This window comes from Ruditapes philippinarum, unplaced genomic scaffold (assembly GCF_026571515.1).
Source record: "Ruditapes philippinarum isolate M1 unplaced genomic scaffold, ASM2657151v2 ctg4315_1_1_1_1, whole genome shotgun sequence".
NCBI classification, from domain to species: domain Eukaryota; kingdom Metazoa; phylum Mollusca; class Bivalvia; order Venerida; family Veneridae; genus Ruditapes; species Ruditapes philippinarum.
The window spans coordinates 2222-28210 of record NW_026859033.1 but is presented as its reverse complement, the minus strand read 5'-3'; the positions used below and the strand labels follow the sequence as shown (position 1 = coordinate 28210).

The 25989-nt window shown below is 33.2% G+C and overlaps 2 protein-coding genes across 4 annotated transcripts in view; one reads left to right on the top strand and one right to left on the bottom strand.

Annotated features, from left to right (window-relative positions):
* The window catches only part of LOC132754948 (uncharacterized), a 29745-nt gene extending 18324 nt beyond the window's left edge, over positions 1–11421 (top strand). For all 3 annotated transcript variants that reach the window (XM_060745702.1, XM_060745701.1, XM_060745703.1), the window contains 6 exons: positions 577–707; positions 1426–1568; positions 2294–2378; positions 2651–2715; positions 5295–5399; positions 6460–11421. In XM_060745702.1, the coding sequence (XP_060601685.1) occupies positions 577–707; positions 1426–1568; positions 2294–2378; positions 2651–2715; positions 5295–5399; positions 6460–6543 (613 nt within the window). In that variant the 3' untranslated portion in view covers positions 6544–11421. The remainder of the gene's footprint in view (positions 1–576; positions 708–1425; positions 1569–2293; positions 2379–2650; positions 2716–5294; positions 5400–6459) is intronic.
* Positions 11422–12172: 751 nt separating this feature from the next.
* Positions 12173–24915, bottom strand: LOC132754947 (phytanoyl-CoA dioxygenase, peroxisomal-like; the record flags this gene model as incomplete). The annotated part of the gene is given in 6 exon segments (XM_060745700.1): positions 12173–13577; positions 17869–18006; positions 18797–18946; positions 19645–19908; positions 22531–22699; positions 24761–24915. Coding segments are annotated over 6 exon segments (936 nt in total), but the record flags the coding sequence as incomplete, so codon positions are not given.
* Positions 24916–25989: the final 1074 nt, after the last annotated feature.

Below are 25989 nucleotides of genomic sequence, written 5' to 3'. Positions count from 1 at the left end.
GGTATTTTCGTCTGGATTTATTTAGTATTTTTAGAGTTATTGCCCTTCACTTAGAAAATTTTTGCAATTTTCAACTTGTGTCGCAAGTTACTCAAAAAGGATTTGACATAGTCATTAAACCTTATGGGCAGATTGCTCAGCATATTTAGATTTGCACCTGGGGTTTCGCTTGTGGATTTATCCAGTATTTGTAGAGTTATTTCCCTTGACTTAGTAAAAAGATTGACAGAACAGTGGCGCGGTGGGGGCACCCGTGTCCTATGGACACATTTCTAGTTTTTTTCAAAATGCTATGAATTGCTAATTTTGTAATTGTCTATATTAAAAAAAAAATGCTTATTTTTGTTGTGTTAATGCTAAATAATGCTAAATTGTAGCTAGCAATATATAGCTAAAATAATGTTTCTTTATGGTAAGATAAAAGTGTTTCATATAAAAAAGAAAAAAAATAACACCAGAAAAACCTACCTAACAGCTGGAACAGATTTTTTCCTATCGATATTGTATATCTTAATCTATCACTGTATAAATTGATCTCAATGACTTAGGTACACTATTATTGCATGGAAATTTCAGGTTTGACAAAGTGTATAAAATAGACAGTTCCTATAAATACCCATCATTGATATGGGACCTTCTACCTCATGCAGGGGCTAGTCAAGTTCATCCTCATATTCATGGTTTCCTTGATAAAGATGCATACCAAGGTCAGTATTCTAAGATGATGACTATTTTATAGTTTTAAAGAGGCCTTCAGCTTTTATTTGTTGTTGGAAAATCAATTGTGTGTTGTTTCAAACTAAGTATTTCAGTAATAATACCTAGGAAAAGTGCATTTTATCACTGCTAAGCCTTCTTCAAAACACACCTCGAGAGCTATTTACAGCATGCAGTGATGTTCGTTTCTAAAAATAGAAGATTGGCTTTACTTTACACGGTAGATTAGAGGTATCGAGGGGTTTCTGTACTGTTTGTTTAATTTATTGAGGACAAATTTCATTTTACACCTTAATTCTTTTGATTTGACAATTATATGAAACATGTATCTAAAAATAACATATTTAACCTTTAAAAAAGCTGGAGGCCTCTAACTCTTTTAAACAGAGCTCACAAAATAAATATTTCTTTATGTTCTGTTCTAATGTATATTAATTTAAAATGCTTTAATTTTTTGGATCATTTGATTTAATAGGAATAAGTTAAGGTGATCTCACTAAACAGTGTAGATAATTTCACTGTACTACAGTAAAAGCTCTGAAAACCGGACCCTCTGAAAATCGTAGGGTATTTTATCCTTATAAGTTCATTCAAATATATCCTCTTATTACTGGAACTTCTGAATTCCGAAAAAATGGACATATTTTCATGGTACTGTACCATTTTGTTAATTATAATGTAGTAAATAAAATTTTCTGGTTGTTTAAGGTGTGATGGAGTTATGGAAGAAGGCCGCATTAGATTACAATACTGAAGTTCCGGATCATAATTACTTCACAGATATTATAGAGATGCATTCTATATTAGGTCTTACTGTAAACTATGGCAAAGCTGTTGCCTTCGCTAATTTGGTAAGTGTCTACAGTTTACATGATAGATTTATTTTTGATGCTTTATTTTTTCAACTGTGGGATTGTTAGTGTGTCAGTCGTGGAGAAATTGGTAATTACTGGTTAGTTATCCAGGAAAGCAAATTAGGTGGATGTTTTGCAAAGTTGGTAATTATTGATTAGGTATGCAGGAAAGCAAATCAGGGGCATTGACTGCTGAGATATGACCAAAAATTGTGTTAAATTCGACATAAAAACCAGAAAATCAAATTATATCTGTGTGATAAATGGTTATGATACGCTAGAATCAGTAACCTGGCACGACTCAGCAAACCTTAAAAGGAGTTTGACATTAAAATAAACAAACAAAAAATCAATGGAATATATTAATTGGGGGTGTCTGTTGCAGAGTGGTTAAGGTCGTTGGCTTCAAACCCCTTGCCTCTCACCGCTGTAGGTTCTTCAGATTATTTCAAGTGAGAAAGCTATCCTGCTAGCTTACAGTATGTCATTGGTTTTACTCAGGTGTCTGTTTGTGCCTGATATAACGCACAGAGTGGTATGTTTGTGGTGGTAAGTTAAAGTTGCAGATGAAGTGTTACATTTTCAGTTTTCATTAAAATGCTTAATGTTAATAAAGTCAGGTGGGTGGTGTTTGATATATGAGACCTGTAATTAATAATTACTTGATGAATATTTATTTAGTCCAATGTTTCATACTGCACTTTTTTCCCCTTCCTTTCCAGGTACCAAAGCGTGATAATGAGATTGTAATAGTCAGTGAGAAGGCAGACAGGGATTTTTACCTACTCTGGTATTATGTGATGAGAGGTACATTTTTTTATTCATCTAAAAATAGTACTTATGTGCATTTTTGTCACCATAAGAAAGGGGATTGGTAGAGTAAATATTAATGCCAGTTGTTAAAATGATAATTTGCTATTTTCTGAACTAAATGTTTAAACCCCTTAAAACTTTGAATTGACTGTTTCAAATTAAAAACTGGACAAGTGCATTATAAGAATAGAACAGAAGTAATCATATTACAAATGTTTATCCCTACTTTTGTCCTTTAATATTCAGTAATGTATGCCCTTTTTCAGGTTTCTTGGATGACATGGGTGATGGTAGTTTATGTTTTAGTTCTGGCATAGCTCTTCCAAGTATGGTAAGTTGATATTTTCATTGTGATTGTCAACTCTTAATTATGCCCCCGCCATAAAATGGCCTGGGCATATAGTGTTACCCTGTTCTGTCATGCCGTCCTTCCCTCATTCCGTCATCGTCAGTTTCCATTAATTATCTTGGTAATGGTTGCACACATTCAAATCAAGATATATCATCGGAAAATGCAGGTCAAGTTTTCTGAATGGTGTTGGCCAATTTCCATTTTAAAACAGTTTATTATCAATTTTAGGGATGTATCACAGTATGATAAATAGAATTTTACATTCTGATGGTAAACTCTTGAATGAACTTATTTAAATACCATTTTATCAATTTTTTTGGATGTACAATATGTTAAATGTTAAAGTGTATAAAACTGTATATCTGCAGCAAAAATTATTGTTTCAATTTAAAAACAAAATACTTTCAAAAATATATGAAATATATAAGATAGTGAATTACATTGAAAGTGAATGGTTCATATACAAAATCATTGCTAAATGGTTAAAGCGGTTAACCGTACTTGAAATAGTAGAATAATATTTTGTTCGGGAACGTTTATTCTGTTTACGTACAATATTCAGGGACATTTTATGCTACAACTCTTTTCAGAATAGACCAGAAGATTTTGGAAGCAATATAATTTTACTATTGATAAATTTTGTATAAAAACTTTTAATTATCCCTTAAAAATTTCCTGAATTATATTGACCAATGCCCACTTTCAGAAAATAGTCCATTATCAGTTTTAAGGGTATAAAGATAAAAATTTGGAAGTACATAAGTCAACAGTATAGTTTTGCTAAAACATGGACAAGTTCATTCAGAAATACTCACTTGCTCGCAAATGTTTTATGTTTTCTACCTTTGACCTTTATCAGTATGGTCACTAAGTCACTTCAAGCTTTCTACAGGTCAGCATAACATTGCATTCTAACAAAATGCAGAATATCTTTGCAACCCAGCAAAAACTTCTTTCAATGATTTAAAAATCAGTACTATAAAAAGATATTAACCCCACAATTGAAAAACTCACCCTTAAGAGAGTGGTTTTCATAGCCATTGCAAACAGCAAAAAAAAAAAAAAAAAAAAAAATTCCATCATATAAAGGCTTAAATGAATTTATCAGCAGATTACACTCTAAAAACAACAGTCTTTATCATAACTTGATAAAATTTAACAAAACTGTTACAAAATCGCTTAATCTGTATATTTCGTATCATAATCACCATTTTCAATCATTTATATTTGACAGTTATCATTGTTTTTATTATTATCACATGTTAAATACCTGGCAACAGAGATTATATGATACATCAGTATTGTAAAGCAGTGTAAATATTCATATGAAACATTTATATATTACACAGCTCTCTATACAAATATTTTATTGAGGTATGACTGCAACACTACAGTTACTTACATGAAATAAAGGAGGACTTACAACAGTTTTGCAATCAACTCTCAAATTGTGATTAAAGTATTTATGGTTGCATGTAAGCCCTCAACATCCTAAATTTCTTAAATGGACTTGTCCATCTTCTCTATTTGAAACTGTCCATTAGCAACTTTGGGGTATTAAGATTATAATTTAAAGTAAGTCAACTTCTCATTACTCAAACAATTTTCAGGGTAAAACAATAAATTTTATATCTGCTTAAAGGAAAAAATAATTTCCGTTGAATGCTGTAAAATTTAAGATATTTTATCCGCCAATTACGTTGAAATACCCGTAACAGTTGCCAAGGATACGTAACGACGTCGTGTTCAAAAACGGGCTTTGATGGTCAACTTTGATGCCGTGTGTACAAAAATTGGCTGAAACTATTGAAATAAAATCAACCGAACCTAATCAGAAATATGGTCAACTGTTTGCATGCAAATTTTCAAGATGCTACTCGAAAGTTCGCAAAGTGTTGCGTTCTACCTTAATGTGAATTATCAGGAATATTGCAATAAATTGTCTTTAAACAATTTGATATGTTTTTACTCTCAACAACATTCGTTGAAATTGAAGCATTTGAAATTATTTATTTGGTAGGGTTTAAACTTGGACCGACAGTGTAAAAATCATATATGGCTACTCTAGCTTCACTGGTGGAGAAAGACCTCAAGTGCTGCACAATACATAACTTTTTCTTTACGCAACTTGCACTTGTGTAAAACCACTGACCTCCATGTAAAACCACTGACCTCACATGAAAGAATCCAAAGTATATTTTGGTGTTATTTGCACATACAACAGTCAGGGGCAAGTGATTTGAAGTTAGCAACCTTAACTACCCAGTCACAGACTGCTCTTTGGCATTTAATGACTGGTTTACTTTATAAAGTCTGTACTACAAGTTTGTGTAGTAAAATTATGCTATACAGCAAAATCTGTTTATAACGTTATTCAGGGAACAGTCAAGTTAACCATATATCGTTGTATCTGGATATTGTTGTATCCATGAGGTAACGAATATGAAACAGGACTGTGGCATCAGTATCGTTATTAGAGGAATATAGTTATAAGCATTATTGTTGCAAGTGGTGTTTACTGTATATATTAAAATGATGATTTTTTGATGATTTTGTAGACTGGTGTCACTGGTAGTAATTCACTTCCTGCTTATGTACGTATACTTACACGAGGGCCAGTAGCCGATATACGTGCTGATGTCAGCTCCTTAGAATTATTTGCGGTAAGTGACAATTTTTAAAGTTACATAATACAAGGTATACACTTGGACTACAAATTATGAGTGGTAGGAAATATTAGTCTTGTTTTGATCACATGTTTGTATCTTGTATGATCCTCGGAGTTAATTAGATCTGATTGGATAAGATTAGATTTGATTGGATTCATTAGAGCCGTGTCATGACAAAACCAACATAATGGGTTTGCGACCAGCATGGATCCAGACCAGCCTGCGCAGTCTGATCAGGATCCATGCTGTTCGCTTACCAACCCTATTACAATTAGAGAAACTGATAGCGAACAGCATGGATCCTGATCAGACTGTGCGTATGCGCAGGCTGGTCTGGATCCATGCTTGTCGCAAACCCACTATGTTGGTTTTTGTCATGACGCGGCTCAAATTTTCCATTTTAAGTGCCAATATCATATATTTTGTTCATTGGCTTTGTTAAATAGATAAAAAAAATAAATAGGAATTTACATTTTTTAATTGTATTCACGCAACATTATAGAGATGAAATTAAATGACTGTGGTAGAGGTTTTCTGTTTTATTTTTGTCCATGTTAAGTACTTTTCAGTCATAAATTGGCGGAAAAACAAATGTGCTAACAGCTGGAAAGCACAGTCTATAAATTTTCAGAAATACATAAATTTTGGAAGCTGTGGGTTCGAATCCTGTATTTTTTTTGGCTTACCCTATTATTTTAAAAATGTAATTGAAATAATAGTTAATATTGTTGCTTGGATATAGAATAAAGACATTATTTTATATTTTAAAAATACTTTCTAGGTAGGCTAGCGTAGAATATAATGCATATTTTAAAGGTAGTTGCTGAACATATTCTGCCATTGATCAGTTTTGAAATTATGTTCAAGGCGGCCTTTGCTGGTGGCTGATTGTACACCAATAACCTTTCAATAAGAACAGTATAATGTCTTCCTGAAGTGACAATTCACATGAAATTTCACCTCTCTAGAGCAATAAACAAAATATTTGTTTTGCAAAGGTTGTTGCTTTTTCGAAGGTTGTATTATAAATGTACTGTTTATTGTTTTATTTCAGGCATCCAATGCGAACACTGACCCGTATAGGATTATAAAAGTTATGCAAAGATCAGTGAAAAACAGAGGTGCTAGAACAAGATAGTGTTATCATTATAGTGAAAAATTTGTCAAATGTCATACAGAAAAACTTGTCATCTGTTCTTGTGAAAAAACTGTCATCTGTGATTTAACAACGGCCAATGAGATTTAGTGTAGAACAATGTACAAAGTGCGTTTCTTGTGTAATTGACTTGATTTTTCCAAAGTTTTAAGCTGACCTCACCCTTTCATTCATATCATGTCTTCATTCTTATAGAATAATATTACTCATATTTATTTGCTATTCCGTGCCATTCTAGTCAGTGAATTTTTTAACTTTCTTTTTGCATAAAATTAGGGTTGAAATTAGCCTTTTCCTAATAGACAGTATTGTTTGAATTTCCCAATTTTATCCCAATTATTTCCCCAAAAAATCCTAAAGATTTTTCCTAGTATGCTCAAATGTGGTTTTGTATGAAAAACATCACTAATAAAGTATGTATCATCATCTGAAAAAAGTGAGTGTTTGAAAAAGTTGTTTAAGTTTTCTTGTATCTTTTATCATGTAAAAACATGTATGGTTTGTTGCAAAATAATGAAAAGAAAAAAAATCACTGATTTTAGTGTAAGATTTTAGTTTAAGAACATGTGATAATCATTTGTATGCTGTGCTTATTTTGTTTTAACCCTTAACCTGTCAAATTTCTTAAATGGACTCATCCAGCGTCCAATATTTGGAACTGTCCATTATCAGTTTTGGTGATGTCGGGTTGAAAAATGGTTAGCTAACAATATAGAGCCTGTTCAGATTGCTCATAAATTTTGGACTGGAGATATCAAGATAAAAAATATGCCTTTGGTCACCGATCAATTGTTGGAGATATCAAGATAAAAATATGCAGTTGGTCAGCCATCAATTGTTGGAGATATCAAGATAAAAATATGCAGTTGGTCTGCCAGTTTTGGTGATGTCAGGATGAAAAATGGTAGCTAACCCTTTAACCTGGCTCTATACTGGTGGCAAAGGCGTATTACTTTTTGGTCCAGCAGGTTAAGGGTTAACTGAAGACTGAATGTTATGTATTTAAGCTTAATATTTGTTTTTGTTCCAGTTTTCTGTTTTTGTATTGTCCAATTTATAGAAGTGTCAGTTAAGTAATGAAAACATTTTAATATCTTGCATGACCCCCTCTCTGATAGTCCAGAAATCTGTGATCTAATAACTTGAAACATTCTAAAAATATTCAATGGAGAATTCCTGGACAGCTATGTAAACATAATAAATGAAAATTGCAGACACAGTCTGTCTGACCGTGTTTATTCATTAGAGACAATAAAAATTCTATCATCACCTACATCTCTTAGAAATGGCTTTTTATGCAGTATGCAATCTTCAGTTCTGCTAGTTTTAGAAAAGGACCAGAAAAAAGTGCAATGGTACTTAGATTAGGTACTTAGTTACTTTTTAATATTGCCACATACTGGTAGCATTTGACTCTTGCTTTAGTGACTTTTGCCAAGATTCGAGTTTGGAACAGTCCATTTAAGTTTAAGGGAGGTCAGTATCAAAATAAGAAAAATTGGGCTTCTAACACATTAGAGACTGGTTTAGACTGCATGGAAGTACAGGCTGGCCTGCTCTATACTGATGGCAAAAGCTGATCATTTGTGGTTCCAGAAGGTTATTGGTTCACAAATACAAATTATCATACTTGTAACTTGTAGTGATTGATATAAAGATCTCATAGTTTGGAGGAGATACCAGTATTATACTAGTCCACAGCTCCATGTGGAGTCATTTACAGAATAACTTATATGGTATAAAGCTTTATAATGGCCTTAGGGGTGTCATGTTTATCCATTTAAATGGGTTGGGTCAGTTTTTAACCAAAATTAAAAACCAGTTAGAAAGTTGAATAACCAGAAACCAAGGTTAGTATATATATGACCAATAGCTGAAGCAACTTTAGATTGGGTTTTACCATTACTTTTGTTTCTTTATGACAAGATATAACATTCTGTTGAATTTCAAATGTATTTTTTCCAATTGCTTGCTATTGTACCATTTACTGTACAGAACGATCCTAAAGGACAACAGTTTCTTCATAAACAGATATGTTTTGTCATAGTTGTCGAGTATAACAAAATACGGACAAAATGTGTTGTCTTATAATAAAAAACCAATTGAAATATAAGAATTATTTTGGTAATTGCTTGTTTAAACACGGATATTAAGTTGCCGTTTAAACGGTAAACATTTTCTTGACCGTGGCATCCCTTAAATTGGACTATATGTACATGTAATTGATAGAGTGTTTGTATCTTAATCTAAAAAAAAAAAATCTTGCCATGTACCTGAAATGGAAGACTGATGTTTGTAAATTTCTGAGAAAGCAAATGGCACATGCACATAATCATTGTTAAATGAACTAAAAATGACTGAAATATTTTGTTAGGGAATATTTTGTATGGTTTTCTTATACTTTTGATGTGCGTTCAATGAATATTTCATTTGGTTTCCGTACGTTAAATGAACATTAAATATAACTTTAGACCCTTTAATATTTATTTTGAAGTTTGTGGTGTGTGTGTGTGTGTGTGTGTGTGTGTGTGTGTGTACACTTTTTGAACATATTATTGCATATTTTAATTTAATTATCATCTCAAGTATTTGTTATCATATCATCACCATCCTTTTATTGTAAATGCTAAATTTTGTTGATTTTAAGCTCACCTGAGCTTTAAGGATTGATAGTTAAAGGCACATTATGCCTCTGAAACAAATAATTTTTTCTTTCTTTATAAAGGGCAAATATGAAATTTATAATTTTAAAATGATGGTTTTAAAGCATGTTACATGAAAGAAGTGCCAGATATAAATGCTTTTTGCTGTTTAAGTAATAAATGTAAACAAAGTATTATTTTGACCTCCCTTAATATATAGAAAATCTAAATTTTTCTAAAAACTTAATTAATTGCTAAAAGGCAACAGAAGCAAAATATGATTCAGGATAAACCATACATGTATCTGGCAAGGTGTAACAGGTGAGCTATATAGGGGCATCCTTGCACTCTTGTTTATGATCAAAAAGCCTGACAGTATTATTTTATGGACAAAAAGGAGATATGGCATTTTATTGAAGGAAAAGCGCTTTTTATTTCCTCCCTTTATTTATTATTTGATACATGTTTGTATTATATAATGCAGTTCATTCAGGCTATCCCTCTTGCTGTTCAACATGTCTGTATATAGAGAATACCTGTATGCTAGTGTTTGATATTACAAAATTTAACAGGCAAGGCTATGATATCAGACACTTGCTTGGTATTCTATTTATCATGTTTTCAATTAAATACATGTATGAGTTCCTTCTTTTATTTTAACTTCAAATGAAACAAAAACCTGTCAAGAACTTCCGCGAACAGTAATACGCTTAGGGTCATATCAATAAGAAATAGTCCTGAATGTTTTTAGTCAAATGTAAGAGAGACTTAAATGTTTAAGTGCCAATTTGATTTAAAGTTTATCTATCAGCTTAATGTTTAAGTGCCAATTTGATTAAAAGTTTATCAGCTTCATATTTTCAAACTAGTTAGAGGTAAGAATATTCCATTCTCTTTATTTTAGTTTGTATTGATGAGGTGTCTGATAAAGCTACAGGATGACTGATATAGCTAAAGTTATCAGGCATGCACTTTATCAGCAGAAATCAATGGAATAACATGATAAATTTCAATATCTCATTGCAGATATTTTCACTGCTAAAATATTTAAATAAGATATGTATATTTGTCATAAAAATGCAGGATACCTCTAAATATGTAAAATAAAGGCTCAATAAATTAAACTTTAGACAATGGCAATGGTCTTTTTATACTATGATAAAACATACAAATATGATAAAACATACAAATATGATAAAACATACAAATTTCATTACCAAAACATACAAATTTCATTAACAAAGGTCTCTGTTATAGATTACATAATTTGCTTTTTTATTATTGATTATCTCAATGTTGTTTGTAAAGTTTGTTCTTTAATCAAACCAGCATCTGACTAAACTACATGCAATAAGTATATATATTGTTCATGCAAGATTTTCTTAAGAAATTCACAAACTCTTAAATGTCCATTTTGATGCTATGAAAAAAGTGTGACCATTTATGCATTCAATGTTTTATCCAAAATGATTGTTGTCATCAGTTACTGTTGTTTTTATAGAATATTCAATTGTTTGACCTTGGCCTACCATTTTGTGTTTTTGTATTTGTAATTCAATCTTCAGCCCTAAGATTACTTTTTGGGGGGACAAAGTTATGTCCCTTTTATTTTCAAACATTTGTGCACGCAAAAAATCTACCTTTGGGCATTTGCAAAACTTTTGTGACGCAAATATATCCATTTGTACAGTACTACTTTACATGTCATCTTTCTATCAACATAAAGATTTCTTCTATTGATTTTGGGGTATTTGTTCAAAGGTCAAGGTCGCTTTGACCTTTGCCACAAAATACCTTGTCAAACATATAACAGGACAACACTTTGGCTTAGAATTGTTAAATCTGTTGCGGAGTTTGTTTATTACTAGTGTAGATGACCTCATACGATTTTGAGTTTAGTTAATCAAAGGTCAAGGTCAGTGTGGCCTTGACTGCAAAAAGCATGTCCCACCAATAATGATGCATTGACCTACAGTCGGAGATTGATTATGACAAGTACATGACCTGTGTTCATAAAGTCTGACATTCATTTCAGAGAAGGAAGATTTGAGATAAGAAAGGGTATCTAAAGTTTCTTTAAAATTGTCATTTATAAATTTCAAAACCATAATTAATGTGGTGTTAAATGTTGTTAGTTTATAGTTCCTGTATGTATTTATTTATATTGTACAATTTTCTACATGCTTTTACGTGTACATTGTATTTAACTGTTAGTGGTTTTCTTTAGTATTTTGATGTTAATTGATTTCTTTATGATATTCTTTATATCAGTTGATAATTATTATAATATATCAAAAGATTTATCATTGTGTTTTCTTCTGTTGTTTTTCTGGTTTAAGCATAATGTATAAGTTTAAATGGATAAGAATTCAGAAGTTTAGCTTCCTATAGGCCATGTAGGCCCGGCTTTTTCTAAGAAATTGTAAAAAAAAATGTCTGCCGGTCAATTGCAACTGAACAGATTTTTTGTACAAACCACACCTTACAATTCAGAGAAAAGGGAAATTATATTGGGGGCATATAGCTCCAAAAATCGCTCTTGAAGTCAGACTTTCACATAAATTACAACCAAGTTATGCCACTGGTAAGGAAAAGTATTGAATGAAGTGGACCAGAACATATCGCCACTATGCACCGCTTCTGTTCAACAGTAACTGTTGGTTGTGAAGCTTCCACTAAATGTCACTTAAATACAGTAGATGCTGAGAAAAAGTCCAGACATGACAGCTTAGAAACAAAATTTAATGGGCAGTACTTTTTTTGAATATCACTGAACTGGAACATGCTGCTAACACAGAGCCTCCTAACATCCAAGCTTCCAGTGAAGTTAGGATATAATCATACCAGAGTAGCTGAGAAAAATAATGGGAGTATGGACAACATTTTGTGATGGAAGGACAGACAAAACAGCCTGTATAAATGTATACCTCCGGGCTCCCTGTAGAGAGAAAGCATAATAACAAACAAAATTCTATGAATAATTTTTTATAATCTTTATAATCAACAAGAACACTAACAGTAATATAAAATTTCTCGTTCAGGTTTGAAATGAGACGTATCTGTTTTTACATTTCTATAATGAATAAAACCACCAATAAAAGCAATAACTATTTAGTCTGGTTTAAAAAAATATAGCATTATAAAACAAATAGAATAATAAACAAACTTTAACAAATTAAAGACCTGGTAATACAATGTTTATGTATGAATGAAAATTTATTGAAAGATGTTAAATATCTCTTTGTGCATTTTTTCATGCATACAAGCTAGCACCAGGCCCCGTGTTCACTAAGAAATGACCAGGATCAGGATCATTTGACTTTACTTTCATTGTTTTATAACTCTAAAATTGATTGATCTAACAAACCTTTTTTGGGATAAAATCAACAAATACAAACAAATACAAAACTATTCGGATCAAAATAAAGATCGAGATCAATATATTGATCAACTGTAAATTGCCTGTATTTTGCAAAAGTAACAATTAATTTATTCTAAAAATTTCATAAACATGCTTTTTTAAGTCCAATTTATAAGTTAATATTAAATATTAATCTTTGAGGATAAACAATGGAGAATATTTGAGTTTTTAAATTTGATCCTGATCGTGAACACAAGGCCAGAGTAGAACCCCCATCTTTCAGTAAACTACGATAAAATCTAAAGATAAAATAAATACTGTAAATTTTGAACTAATAAATGATTGTTTTCTTTGAGACTGTATACCTTTATTTGATAATTGTCTGATTGATCATATACACAACAAATTAACATTAATAATACACACTGATACAGGTGAACACATAGTATTTCCTTTTTTTCTGACTAATTGTAAATCATGATTATGCATCATGCAGTTATTCATCTAATTTTTGCCTATAGGTCAATCCACAAATTTAATATACAACAAAATATTTTTGTCTACTGTACGATTATTCTTATTACATTATTTGCATTTTTTTCTAAAACAGACAATTCACAGATTTAAGAACCCACTAAAAATTTTTTTACAAAACCACAAAATTTTGTGACCGCAAAATCAAATGAATTTACAGTACTAGTATTACTTGATTAAAATGTTAAAAAGTTTACTTAATTTCTGACTTTCTAATGACAGTATTAAACATATTTTCTCCATTAACACCAAGACTAGCTATAATACTGAGGTATAAAAAAATCACAGAATGGTTTACACAATGTCATCTTTTATATGTTATCAATCCTGTTGATTGGAAATCAAAATAATCACAGTCTATTTCAAAAATTGGTATCCAATGTCCAACTCAAATGTCAAGGTTACAGTTGCAGACTTGTTTAGTCGTCGTGGAATGATGCTTTGCCTTTCACAACTCTGGATCGGAACTTCCAGATGTCCTGAAAATACATGACATAAATTAAACTTATATTTCTTGGTATTTGAATAATATAAAAACATTCTTATTTTTGTTTATTTGTGTAAAAAAATCTTGAAATACTTTAGTCTATTTCCTGGAACTAGCAAGTATTGATGTCATATGAGGAATCATGGTTGTGTCATAGGTAGGACCTGAACCCATGACTCCAGGCTTGAGAGGTAGATTCCTTTAACCACTATGCCACCACCTTTTCCTTACAATGTAAATTCTTAGCATGGTTGTGCCTTGGGTAAGGCTTGAACCGACAATTCCTAGTCTGAGTGGCAGACACCTTAACCACTATACCATCTCTTCCATCAAAAAAATATCTACAAATTTCAACTTTCTTGTTTAGAAATGGCAGCTACTGAATTTATCCACGTGTCCAGTGCAGAATAAAATCTTCAGTCAATAGGTTTTCCTTTTTAAATTTCCCCCCAAAAAAGATAAATGGACTTGTCCATCTTTCAATCTGGACAAGTCCATTTATTATATTTAGCATAAGGCCATTATTTTTTGATATTTCGGTTTACTGACCCGCCGCATCCTTTTTTTTTGAAAATGAAAAAAAAAATCTGCCCGAAAAAAAAAGTACTCGAAATATGTTGCTAATTAAATTTAGATCTAAATGTTCTATGGGAGATTTATAGAAGTCCAACTTATTACTTATTAGACTTGTCAAAGAAAAAATTTTAATAATGCACTTACGATTAATAATATACATGTCAGGAATTGATCCGCTAATTTTCCGATAGAAATATTTTTCAACTTGGGCAATAATTTAACATGTGTAATCTTTTCTTGACAGGTTTTTAAACTTCTGTTATATAAATAAATGAGTGCAAGTCAGTTGAGTTTCGGCACCTTTGATGATTCGGATTAAACAACTGGGACTACATGTGTGTGAACATCAAAGATTTACCGACCCTTTTGAAGGGTCGGCGAGGTCATCTCGTGTGTAGATTAAATAATAGCAACATGATATTTTATCAATTTGTGGATGCTATTTTGTTTTCACACATGTGAACGATTTTTTTGTGTATTTATAAGCACTGTGGAATTTAGACAGTTGGTCATTTAATTTCTCTAGTAAGTACTACATGCATCACATTTATCAGAATCGGGATGGACTAATCATAAGAGAAGGGATACTTACAAAGTCTCTCACCTTCCAGACATGAAGATATGAAAACTTTTTTCTTTTCCTTTTTTTTTTTTTTTTTTTCACTCCTCCGACCCTACCTTTTTTTGGAAAAAATCAGTAAACCAAAATATAAAAAAAAAAGTGGCCTAACATAGGTTAAAACAAGGGTGCCATAGTCACAAAATACGCCCGTTTACGAAAGCTTTAGATTGAGATGGGGGCATTATGGATAAGTGTTATCTAGCAAGCAAGTTTTTATCCTTGGCACTGTGTTGTTAAATGAACCTTAAAACAAATCAGTAGGGAAGATATGCACAGGATGTGTGACCTTGACCTTGGTCGCAGGGACCTGAATAATGCACGGCACTCAGCCTCACAATGATGAACATTTGTGCCAAATTATATTGAAATCTCTCTATGCATGTAGAAGTTTTGCTCCAGACAAGCGTTTTGCTATGAGCTCTAACTGTGACCTTCACCTTTGACCTAGAGACTTGGTTCATGTGCAGGGCACTCATCTCATGGTGGTGAACAATTCTATAAAGTAACATTAAAATTCCTCCATGCATGTAGAAAATATGCTCCGGACAACATCTGGATATTTAATCATCTCCAGTGACCTTGACCTTGCAAATATTAACCTAAATTAAATGTGTCACACCTGTAGTCATGATAGTTACCATTTGTGCTACAATCCATCAATAAATGATGACTAAATGGTCCCTATACACATCTTCAAATTTTTATCTGAACTTTGACCTCTATGTGTAACCTTGACTTTGGTCGCAGGGATCTGAATTTTGCGTGCAACACTCAGCCTCACAATGGTGAACATTTGTGCCAAGTTATATTGAAATCCCCCTATGAATGTAGAAGTTTTGCTCCGGACAAGCGTTTTTCAATGAGCTCTAAGTGTGACCTTGACCTTTGACCTGGATCATGCATGGAGCAATACATATCATGGTGGTGAACATTTCCATAAAGTATTATAAAAATTCTTCCATACATGTAGGAGATATGCTCCAGACAAAATCTGGATATTTCACCATCTTTAGTGACCTTGACCTTGCATATATTGACCTAAAGTACATGTGTCATAGCCGTAGTCATGATAATGACCATTTGTGTTACAATCCCTCAATAAATGATGATTAAATTGTCCCTATACACATCTTCATATTTTTATCTAAACTTTGACCTCTATGTGTGGCCTTGACCTTGGCTGCAGGGACCTGAATTTTGTGCGCGACACTCCGCCTCACAATGGTGTACATTTGTGCCAAGTTATATTGAAATCCCTCTATGCATGTGGAAGTTTTGTTCCGGACAAGCATTTTTCAATGAGCTCTAAGTGTGACCTTGACCTTTGACCTAGAGACCTAGTTCATGTGCGTGACATGGCTTCTCATAATGGTGAACATTTCTATGAAATTTCATTAAAATCCCTCCATGCGTGTAGGAGATATGCTCCGGACAAAATCTGGTTATTTCATCATCTTTAGTGACCTTGACCTTGTATATATTGACCTAAATTATATGTATCACAACCATAGTCTTGATAATGATCATTTGTGTTACAATCCCTCAATAAATGATGACTAAATGGTCCATATACACATCACCATATTTTTATCTGAACTTTGACCTCTATGTGTGACCTTGACCTTGACCGAAAGGACCTGAATCTTGCGCGCGACACTCCGCCTCACAATGGTGAACATTTATGTCAAGTAATATTGAAATCCCTCTATACATGTGGAAGTTTTACTCCGGACAAGCATTTTTCAATGAGCTCTAAGTGTGACCTTGACCTTTGACCTAGAGACCTGGTTCATGTGCGCGACACTGCTCCTCATAGTGGTGAACATTTCTATGAAGTTTCATTAAAATCCCTCCATACATGTAGGAGATATGCTCCGGACAAAATCTGGATATTTCATCATCTTTAGTGACCTTGACCTTGTATATATTGACCTAAATTATATGTATCACAGCCATAGTCTTGATAATGACCATTTGTGTTACAATCCCTCAATAAATGATGACTAAATGGTCCATATACACATCTTCATATTTTTATCTGAACTTTGACCTCTATGTGTGACCTTGACCTTGGCCGCAAGGACCTGAATCTTGCGCGCGACACTCCGCCTCACAATGGTGAACATTTGTGCCAAGTAATATTGAAATCCCTCTATACATGTGGAAGTTTTGCTCCGGACAAGCATTTTTCAATGAGCTCTAAGTGTGACCTTGACCTTTGACCTAGAGACCTGGTTCATGTGCGCGACACTGCTCCTCATAGTGGTGAACATTTCTATGAAGTTTCATTAAAATCCCTCCATACATGTAGGAGATATGCTCCGGACAAAATTGGACGCCGAACGCCCGCCCGCCAGACGGCCCGCCCGGGCCGTTCCCATAATACGTCCCGTTTTTCAAACGGGCGTATAATAGAAACTGTATTCACTACTTTCATCCATATAGGAATATTGTCTTAAAATAAGCCAGACCTTCAACTTTTAACTCCCTTGAAAATAGAACTATTTTCTTGTAATTCCTTCCATCAGGACATATTACTAAATAGGTGCGTCACATTAATCTTTGTTTAAACGTGTATGATTGGTTTTTAGCTAAAAACCTGTTAGAAAATTTTATAACCAGTAACCAAGGTTAGTATTGTTAAGTTAGTAACCGAGATTGGTAGAAGACAGAGCCCAGAAAGCTTTAAATTGATTCTAAACCTTACCTTAATATCTATAACCAGATATGACATTTTGTTTGTATTTTAATTGTACTCATTAATGTATTTTTAACAATTACATATAATCTGATCGCGAACGGTACGGCCCGACCGAAAAAAGTTAATCCATAAACTGATATGTATTTTAATCAATTCGAATACTATAAAATATGACCACAATGTCATATTTTGTCATAAACAAACAAAGTTAATGTTGAAAATATAAGAATTTTATTAGTACGGTAGTTTAAACGTTCTCCATGGTTATTAGGATGCCGTTTAAATAGTTATCTTTTCTGTTAACTATGACACACTTATTACTTAAAAAATAGGTATCAAAGACAGGGGACAAATCTCTAGGACACATAATGATAAAAGATGTACCTCATATCTGATTTGATCTTTTGGAATTCCAGTTCTTTTCTCCGCCAATTCTAGCACCTCGTCTTCAATTGTCTGCTGAAGAGTTCCTTTCAGATTTACAAAATTGCAATGTCCTGTACAATAATGACAAGATATTGCCTGAAATAAAGATAGCAAAAAGATTAAATTATTCTCCTAATTTCCATAATTTCTCTTCACAAGCTTTCAAGGCATTGAAACAGAAAAATTGTAATCACAATTCTATGATTTGACAGAGTCTTGACCTTTTATATATACTTAATGTATTTTATCTTAGTTTGATTGTGGAGGAAGCTATAAGCTAATAGACACGCTTTTAAATCCGTTCCTGGAACCAACCAGTGCTAAGTAATGAATGTAAAGTTTCTAGCTCAAGGAAACGATTTGCCCCTGAGGGGATTTGAACCCATGTGGCTAGCGATCATTAGATTACTTATCTGACCCATTAACCACTCAGCCATGCCTTTTATACAATCATGTAAAACAAAAAGTATTTTCCTATTAATTATTAAAGACATTTGTCAATACTAAAGGTTCTATAAGCAAAAATGTAAAAATCTTGTTTTTAGCACTGGTGACATTTGAACCCACTGACCTAGGTTAAAAAATTATTTCAGCATTATCATTTCGTCAGTATAGTGTTAAATTTTACTGATAACATACAACAGAAAATTGTTCATTACAACCTCTGCAAAGAAACACCAATTTGGAGGCAAAGATTTTATTTGTTGCTGCCCGATGTTGTTCTTGAGAGGTCAAATTCATTAACGAAATCTTCGTCCACGAAGATTCAGTTCTGATGTCGTTAATAGGGTACTGCTCTATAGAGGGGTCGCAGTACAGAGGTTTCACTGTATTACATTTTACTGATTTTTTATGCAAATCAACACAGCATAAGTATTAGACCTACCTTTCTGAATCCTTTTGTCCTGTTAGCACCAGAACCATGTATCAAAAGAGGATGAAAGAACACTGTATCCCCTGCCTCCATCTCAAGATGAACTCTTGGCATGTTCGGATTGTAGTCCCGTACTCCATGGTACATCTTGTTTACACCGCCCTAGTTATCATATTACAATTACTGAACAAAATTTGATATTTTATGAAATCAGACCAACTTTTTGTCAAAACAAAATCTGGATTTTGCTTTTTAAAGGGACTCACTCCATTTAGGTTTCTGACATGATGGGACTGGAAATATTTTTTTGACCATTTGATGCAGGTCTAGACCAAACGTATGTGTGCAAATTTTCAGATCTTTCCTTCACAGGCTATGATGACTAGTTTTACAAGTGGAGGATGATCTTAGGTGCCTCTCTGTGTATTATTTCAAGCACATGCACGGACATGAATAAATCTTTTGAAGTACTTACTTTATATATAGACAAAAAGTAATCATTGTTAATTATTAATTACTCTGAAGAAAGAGGTATGAAAGTCATCTTTAAAAGCATTTTATCAACTTCACTAATACATTTATTTCATAGATACATGTATCATTAGAGCAGCATACATGACATTAAGGATTTCAACATGCCAACTGATGTCATACATCAAAAAACTGTAATGGTAAAATTAAAATCAAATCAAAACGGTAAGTTACATACTAAGTAAGCTGCTATGCAGAGTTAAAACTATTGTTCGTGTTAAAGCATTTACAATTATCTCTAACCACTTAACCTTGGGGTTATAAACTGCATTTTTAATGCTATTTCAGCTGTAAATTTGATAAATTCTGAATAGTTAGACCATGCTTACCTCCCATTCTGGGTAATCATGTTGGAGTAGCTCCCCTTTGTGAGTTCCTGGCAGGACAACAAGGCAGCCATTATCTCGATTGATTTTCTCCATGGCTGTCCATGCACACACTATCCTGTCTACTGGTCGGAAACTGAAGTAATACAGGTCTTGGTGCATGGGGTGCCGGGATGAAAGTTTGCCCGGGTCTGGGGGCTTGTTGATTAACATGGTGTGCATGGCAAGAACATCTTCACCCAGGAAACATTCAACATAATCTACTATCTGCAAAATATATTTATCATTGTAAACTATGATAAAATTGAAACATCTAGTATACATTCATATAAACACGTATTTGTATACTTGTTTTTAACAATGTAACAGGTCAAAATTTAAAGATATACTATGCTCAAATTTGATATAAGGAAATATTGATTATTTCTACACAGTTTCTTTGTAAATATAATATAAACAAGTTTTCAATTCACAGAAAGTATATATGCAATGTTTACAAATCTACGCACTAAAGGTGGTCACCATATGAATATAGTGTCATTTAAAAGAAAAAACACAGTTTTTTAAAGAATAGATCAACTTTACTTGACCTGTATTAGGGAACGTAGCTTCCCATACATAGTTTATTAATGCTTGTATTAAAGTTACATATATTCACTTAGAATTTCATGGATTTCAATAATTTTCTGAGTTTATTTTCCTCAAGGATGAGCATGATACATCTTTAATAAAATTTAATAAATAACTTATTAATAATTTATACATATATATACAAATGACATGTATATACAAAGTATATGTATACCATGTAGTTTGTTATTTTCAGGGAACACATAATCTATATGCACCATTTTAAGAAGCTGATGATGTTGATTACAATAGTTCAATAAGATTTAAAAAATAAAAATCAGCTTAGATATAGACATTGTGTCACAGGTCCCATCCCAGGACCCTCAGAACATAGGCTTTTTTGCAGCTTTACAAACACAGCTTCCAGGACACTTACACATTTTCAGCCCTATTAATGAAAATTATATACTGTGACAATTGAATTGTATAAATATCAATTATTTATTAATATAACATTGTACAAAAGTGAAACCTTGAATAGGAAATTAATCGGCATCAATTACTTACGATTTTTTGACAATTTATTATTTAGTCTTGTGACTGTATAGAAAAGGTATAAAAAATATCAATTAAGAAAAGGGAATAGACACTGCCATATTTAGCAAGAACAATAGCCACCGCCGGGCGGGGGCAACGCTCGACTTTTTACTTTCTCTAAAAGCAAACAAAGAAATGTTTGAACAAAATCTTAACATTTCCTTTTTATAAAATTAATCCGTCTGTCTTGTCACATTAGTTTTGTCTATATATTTTAAATAGAAACACTAACAGAAAAATTCTATAAATAGATACATGTGGTGGTGTCATAAGGTTGACACATGGTGTCATGTGGTGGCGTCATGTGGTGGTGTCACGTGGTGGAGTCATGTGGTGGAGTCAAGTGGTGGAGTCACGTGGTGGAGTCAGGTGGTGGATTTACGTGGTGGACTCACGTGGTGGAGTCACGTAGTGGAGTCATGTGTTGGAGTCATGTGGTGGAGTTATGTGTGTGTCACGTGGTGGAGTCACGTGGTGAAGTCGCGTGGTGGTGTCACATGGTGGTGGTGACAGGTGGTTGTGACACGTGTTGTTGTTGTTGTTGATGATGATGTAACATATATGTATATATACACACACACACACACACACCAATAAATATATATGGTCATTTAATGCACAAATCTGAGAAAATTCAGTAATTTAACCTTCAAGGTCAAGGTCATTAAAAAGCCCAAGTGTTTGATAAACAACAAGGTCTTGTCCTTAAGTATGTTCTGTTATAATATGAAGTTGATCCCTTCAATAAAAGCAAAGTTACAGCCAAATCAATGAAAATTTCAATAATTTGAACTTCAAAGTAAATGTCATGTAAATGAGTGATGGTCAAGGTCTGTCTGGTTATTTTTAAGGGTTATCCTTGAACATTATTATGTTCAAGTTTGAAGACAATTCATTCAAAAATAACAAAGTTAAAGCCAATAATAGCCAAAAAAAATGAAAATTTCAATAATTTGACCATCAAAGTCAAGGTCATTTATGAGTGAAAGTCAAGGTCTGTCTGCTTATTTTCAAGGGATATCCTTGAAGATTATTATGTTCAAGTTTGAAGACAATCCATTCAAAAATAACAAAGATACAGCCAATAACAGCATGAACAAGCAAAATTTGGACTTTTACCTTGAAGGTCAAGGTCATTTATGGATGAAGGTCAAGGTTAGTGTGGTCTACTGAAAGGTCTTGTCCCAAGAGTTGTTGTGGCCAAGTATGAAGACAATACACCAAGAAATAAAAAAGTTATGATCCAGGTACAAGTTTGTGGACGGCAACGACAATGGCAACGCCGCCGCGACTATGGCAATACCTCTACTTTTCTTTCAAAAAAAAAAAAAGTCGAGCTAAAAACAAATAGGAAGAAATAAGCACTTTTTGTTGTTTTTCTGTCATATTATTCCAGTATTTTTTTTCTTCATATTCTCACAATATACTAGTAGATACTTATAAATATAAACAAGAAATATTGTAAATCATATTTGAGCTGCTTCACAACAAAACCAACATAATGGGTTGCGATCAAGAATGGATCCAGACCAGCCTGCGCACCCGCGCAGTCTGATCAGGATCCATGCTGTTTGCTATCAGTTTCTCTACTTGTTATACAGTTTGTCAGCAAACAGCATGGATCCTGATCAGACTGCGCGGATGCACAGGCTTGTCTGGATCCATGCTGGTCGCAAACCCATTATGTTGGTTTTGTCATGGGGCAGCTCATTTATTCTAAACCTTTGGATGACAGCAGTACTCCCAGAGCACATCGTCTGTATGCCAGGTCTGAATCTTCGTCACAGCTTTCTGATCAGGTACAAACTCAGATTTAACAATGGAGACATCCCTCATGATTGTCATTCCAGGTACTTTAACTTCCTGACGACAGATCTGTTCAAACCTCTGCCTACATTTTTTGTAAAAAGGAATGGATTGTTATATAAGTTTACACTAAGTTTACACTATTTGTTTCATTAACATACATGTATCAACTTTTATTATATAGGGTAGCGATGGTCTATGTATACTGGCTAAGGTGTCTCAGTGGCTCAACTACGGGATTGTGGGTTCAAACCCTACATAGTCTGCCACCATGTTTTTTATATAATTTCATGACACCAGTACTATTTAGTTCTTGAGGAAGAGGATTCCAGAGTAAAGAAGACTCGAGAGTGAAGAGTAATCAAGAGTGAAGAGGCCTCTGTCTCAAGAGTGAAGAGGAATTAAAAGAGCAATGGTCACCGGAGTGAAAGAAGAGGTCTCAACAGCGAGGTGCCAGGTCTCCAGAGTGAAGAGGTCTCAAAAGTGTAGAGAAATCATTGATGAAGAGGACACAAGAGTGAAGAGGACTCAAAATTGAAATGGAATAAGAGTGAAGAGGTTTCAATAGTAACAAGCATTTGATAGTATTGCGGGCAATACAGTAGTCCCCTACCGGTCCCTCAAAAAACTCTTTAATTGTCATACACTCCTGTGTATTGCCATTTATAATGAATTTGAGGATGAAGTCTGTATTGGAAAATATCAACCACAAAACATAATAAATAAGTTTGTCTATATCACAGTAATGTGTTAAGTTTCCATGCTTAGTAAGGAAATTATGTTTATACAACCTTGTCATATTATTACGATGTGGGATTTTAAAGTAAATCCTATAAGGAATGAAGAAGTTGGAGTGAAAATACCAGTTTCTCGAAAAAAATCTAAGTTCAAGGGGGACATAATTCTGGAAATAGTCTTGCTAGAGTATTTAACCTTCTCAAAAATGTCGAGTGATAATAAGAAACATATATATGAAGTTTGAAGTAGATACATTAGGAAATAAAGAAGTTATTTAAAAAAGACAACATTTTTTCCCCTAAAAAATCTAAATTCAAGGGAGGTAATACTGATATTTTTTGTGCTAGAGTTATAAACCTTGTCACATATGATGTGGTTGATGACCAGAAACTTATATTTAAATTTTGAAGTAAACACCTTAAGAAATAAAGAACATATAGTGAAAAAGCTGAAAAATTTAAATCAGAAATCTTGAAATTCAGGCTATTTGTTGCCATAGCAACCAGAATTTTCAACATAGGAAGAAAAGAAAAAGATGTGCATAATCTCCAGACTGCCATCTACCCATATTTCAAGTTTCATAAAAATATTTTCAGTACTTTTTGAGTTATCACTGGATCCAGTTTATGTGTTAAATTTGCCATATTTTCAGACTATTTGTTGCCATAGCAACCAGAATTTTCAACATAGGAAGAAAAAAAAAAGACGTGCATAATCTCCATACTGCCATCTATCCATATATCAAGTTTCATAAAAATATTTTCAGTACTTTTTGCGTTATCGCGGGATCCAGTTTTGTGGACGGACGGACTGACGGACTGACAGACTGACAGACAGACAGACAGACGGACAGACAGACGGACGGAGGGTAAACCTAAAGTCCCCTCCGGTTAAACCGGTAGGGGACTAAAAAGGACTTAAGAGTGAAAAGGTCTCAAGAGTTTACGGAAATGAAGAGGCCTCCAGAGAAAAGTGGACTGACCACTGTAGTTCAAATAATCTTCAAGCTTTCATAATGACCATATTAAAATATATATTTTTCAAACTACATTATAAGCATGTTAAAATATATATTTTTCAAACTACAATAGAAGCATGTTAAAATATATATTTTTCAAACGACAATATAAGCAATCATCAAATAACAAATAATGACTGAATAGAATAACAAATCATAAGTGAATGCTACCTAATCAGTTTGAAAAGAGCTGTTATTGGAAAAAATGAACTTATGTAATAATGAATAGTGGAACATATCTCATATCAGCCTAACAAAGTATATTGAGATAAATTTAGGGCCACCATCTATGTGTAACACTTAAAAAATGTTGTTCTGTATATGAAAATTAAACTTACAATTATATTTTGTTTCATCTACAGTGTGAGATCATCAAAGGTGTTATCTTACCTGTATTTTTCAAGGTCTGACTTGTCAACTAGATTCTTTATCACTAAGAAGCCATTTTCTTCATAAAACTTCCGCTGTTCATCTGTGAGTTTACGCTTAGACTTTTCAAGGGTGTATCTATATGTAGAGGCATGTCCACTCACAGGGTGTCCTTGCTACAGTTATAGTTAAGGAATTTTGTTCATTTTTGTCTATTATAAGAATTTCTTTTTTTGCCACTCTTGCTCAATTTAATTCTAATTACTTACTCAAGAGCTACCGCTAAAGTAATTCTGATACCCCAACCAGCCACCTTTACTTTTTTAAAAATAAGTGGTCCGAACCAACCTACATTTCATGATGTTTTGCCTATCTATCAATCATTATTACAATATTAAAAAGACCTTTGCAATATCTCATTCCTAACTTTAGTTATTGTACGAAAACGATTTGTTTATTTTTTTGTTACAACTTACAGTGACCATGACCCTAGGGGGTCAAAAAGCAATCTTGACCAGGGTCTTAAAATAACTTGAAACAATAGCCATGTCAACATGGCCATCCCCCGCCGAATGGGTTTGCTCATTGGAAGAATGTATATGTAGTAGAGCAGAATAATTCAATTTTATGAGGTCTTTTGGTAATGAAAACTAATGGCTGCAGTGATTACAGATTTGAAACCTAAATGAATACTGATGGTTGAAAATAACAAAGGGCAATAACTAAAAAATTATGCAGGGTAGAGTTATCATTCTTGTGCACTGCACTCCTCCTCAATGAGATCCATCTACCCATCTACCTATGAAGTTTCAAGTTGATACCTCAAATACTTTTTGAGATAAGCTCCGGACAAAATAGTATGAAAAAGAACAAAGGGCAATAACTCAAAATTATATAGCAAAGAGTTATCAGTCTTACGCACAGCATTCCTCCTCAATAAGATCTTTCCACCTATGACATTTCATGTTGATATCTCAAACACTTTTGAGCTATGCTCCACTCAGGTGAAAAATTAAGTATGAAAAATAACAAAGGCCAATAACTCAAAAATTATGAAAGGTAGAGTTATCCTTCTTGTGCACTGCACACCTCCTTAGTGAGATCTATGCACCTATGAAGTTTCATGTTGATATCTCAAAGGCTTTTTGAGTTATGCTCTGGACAAAAATTAATTTTGAAAAATAACAAAGGGCAATAACTAAAAAATTATGCAGAATAGAGTTATCATTCTTGTGCACTGCACTCCTCCT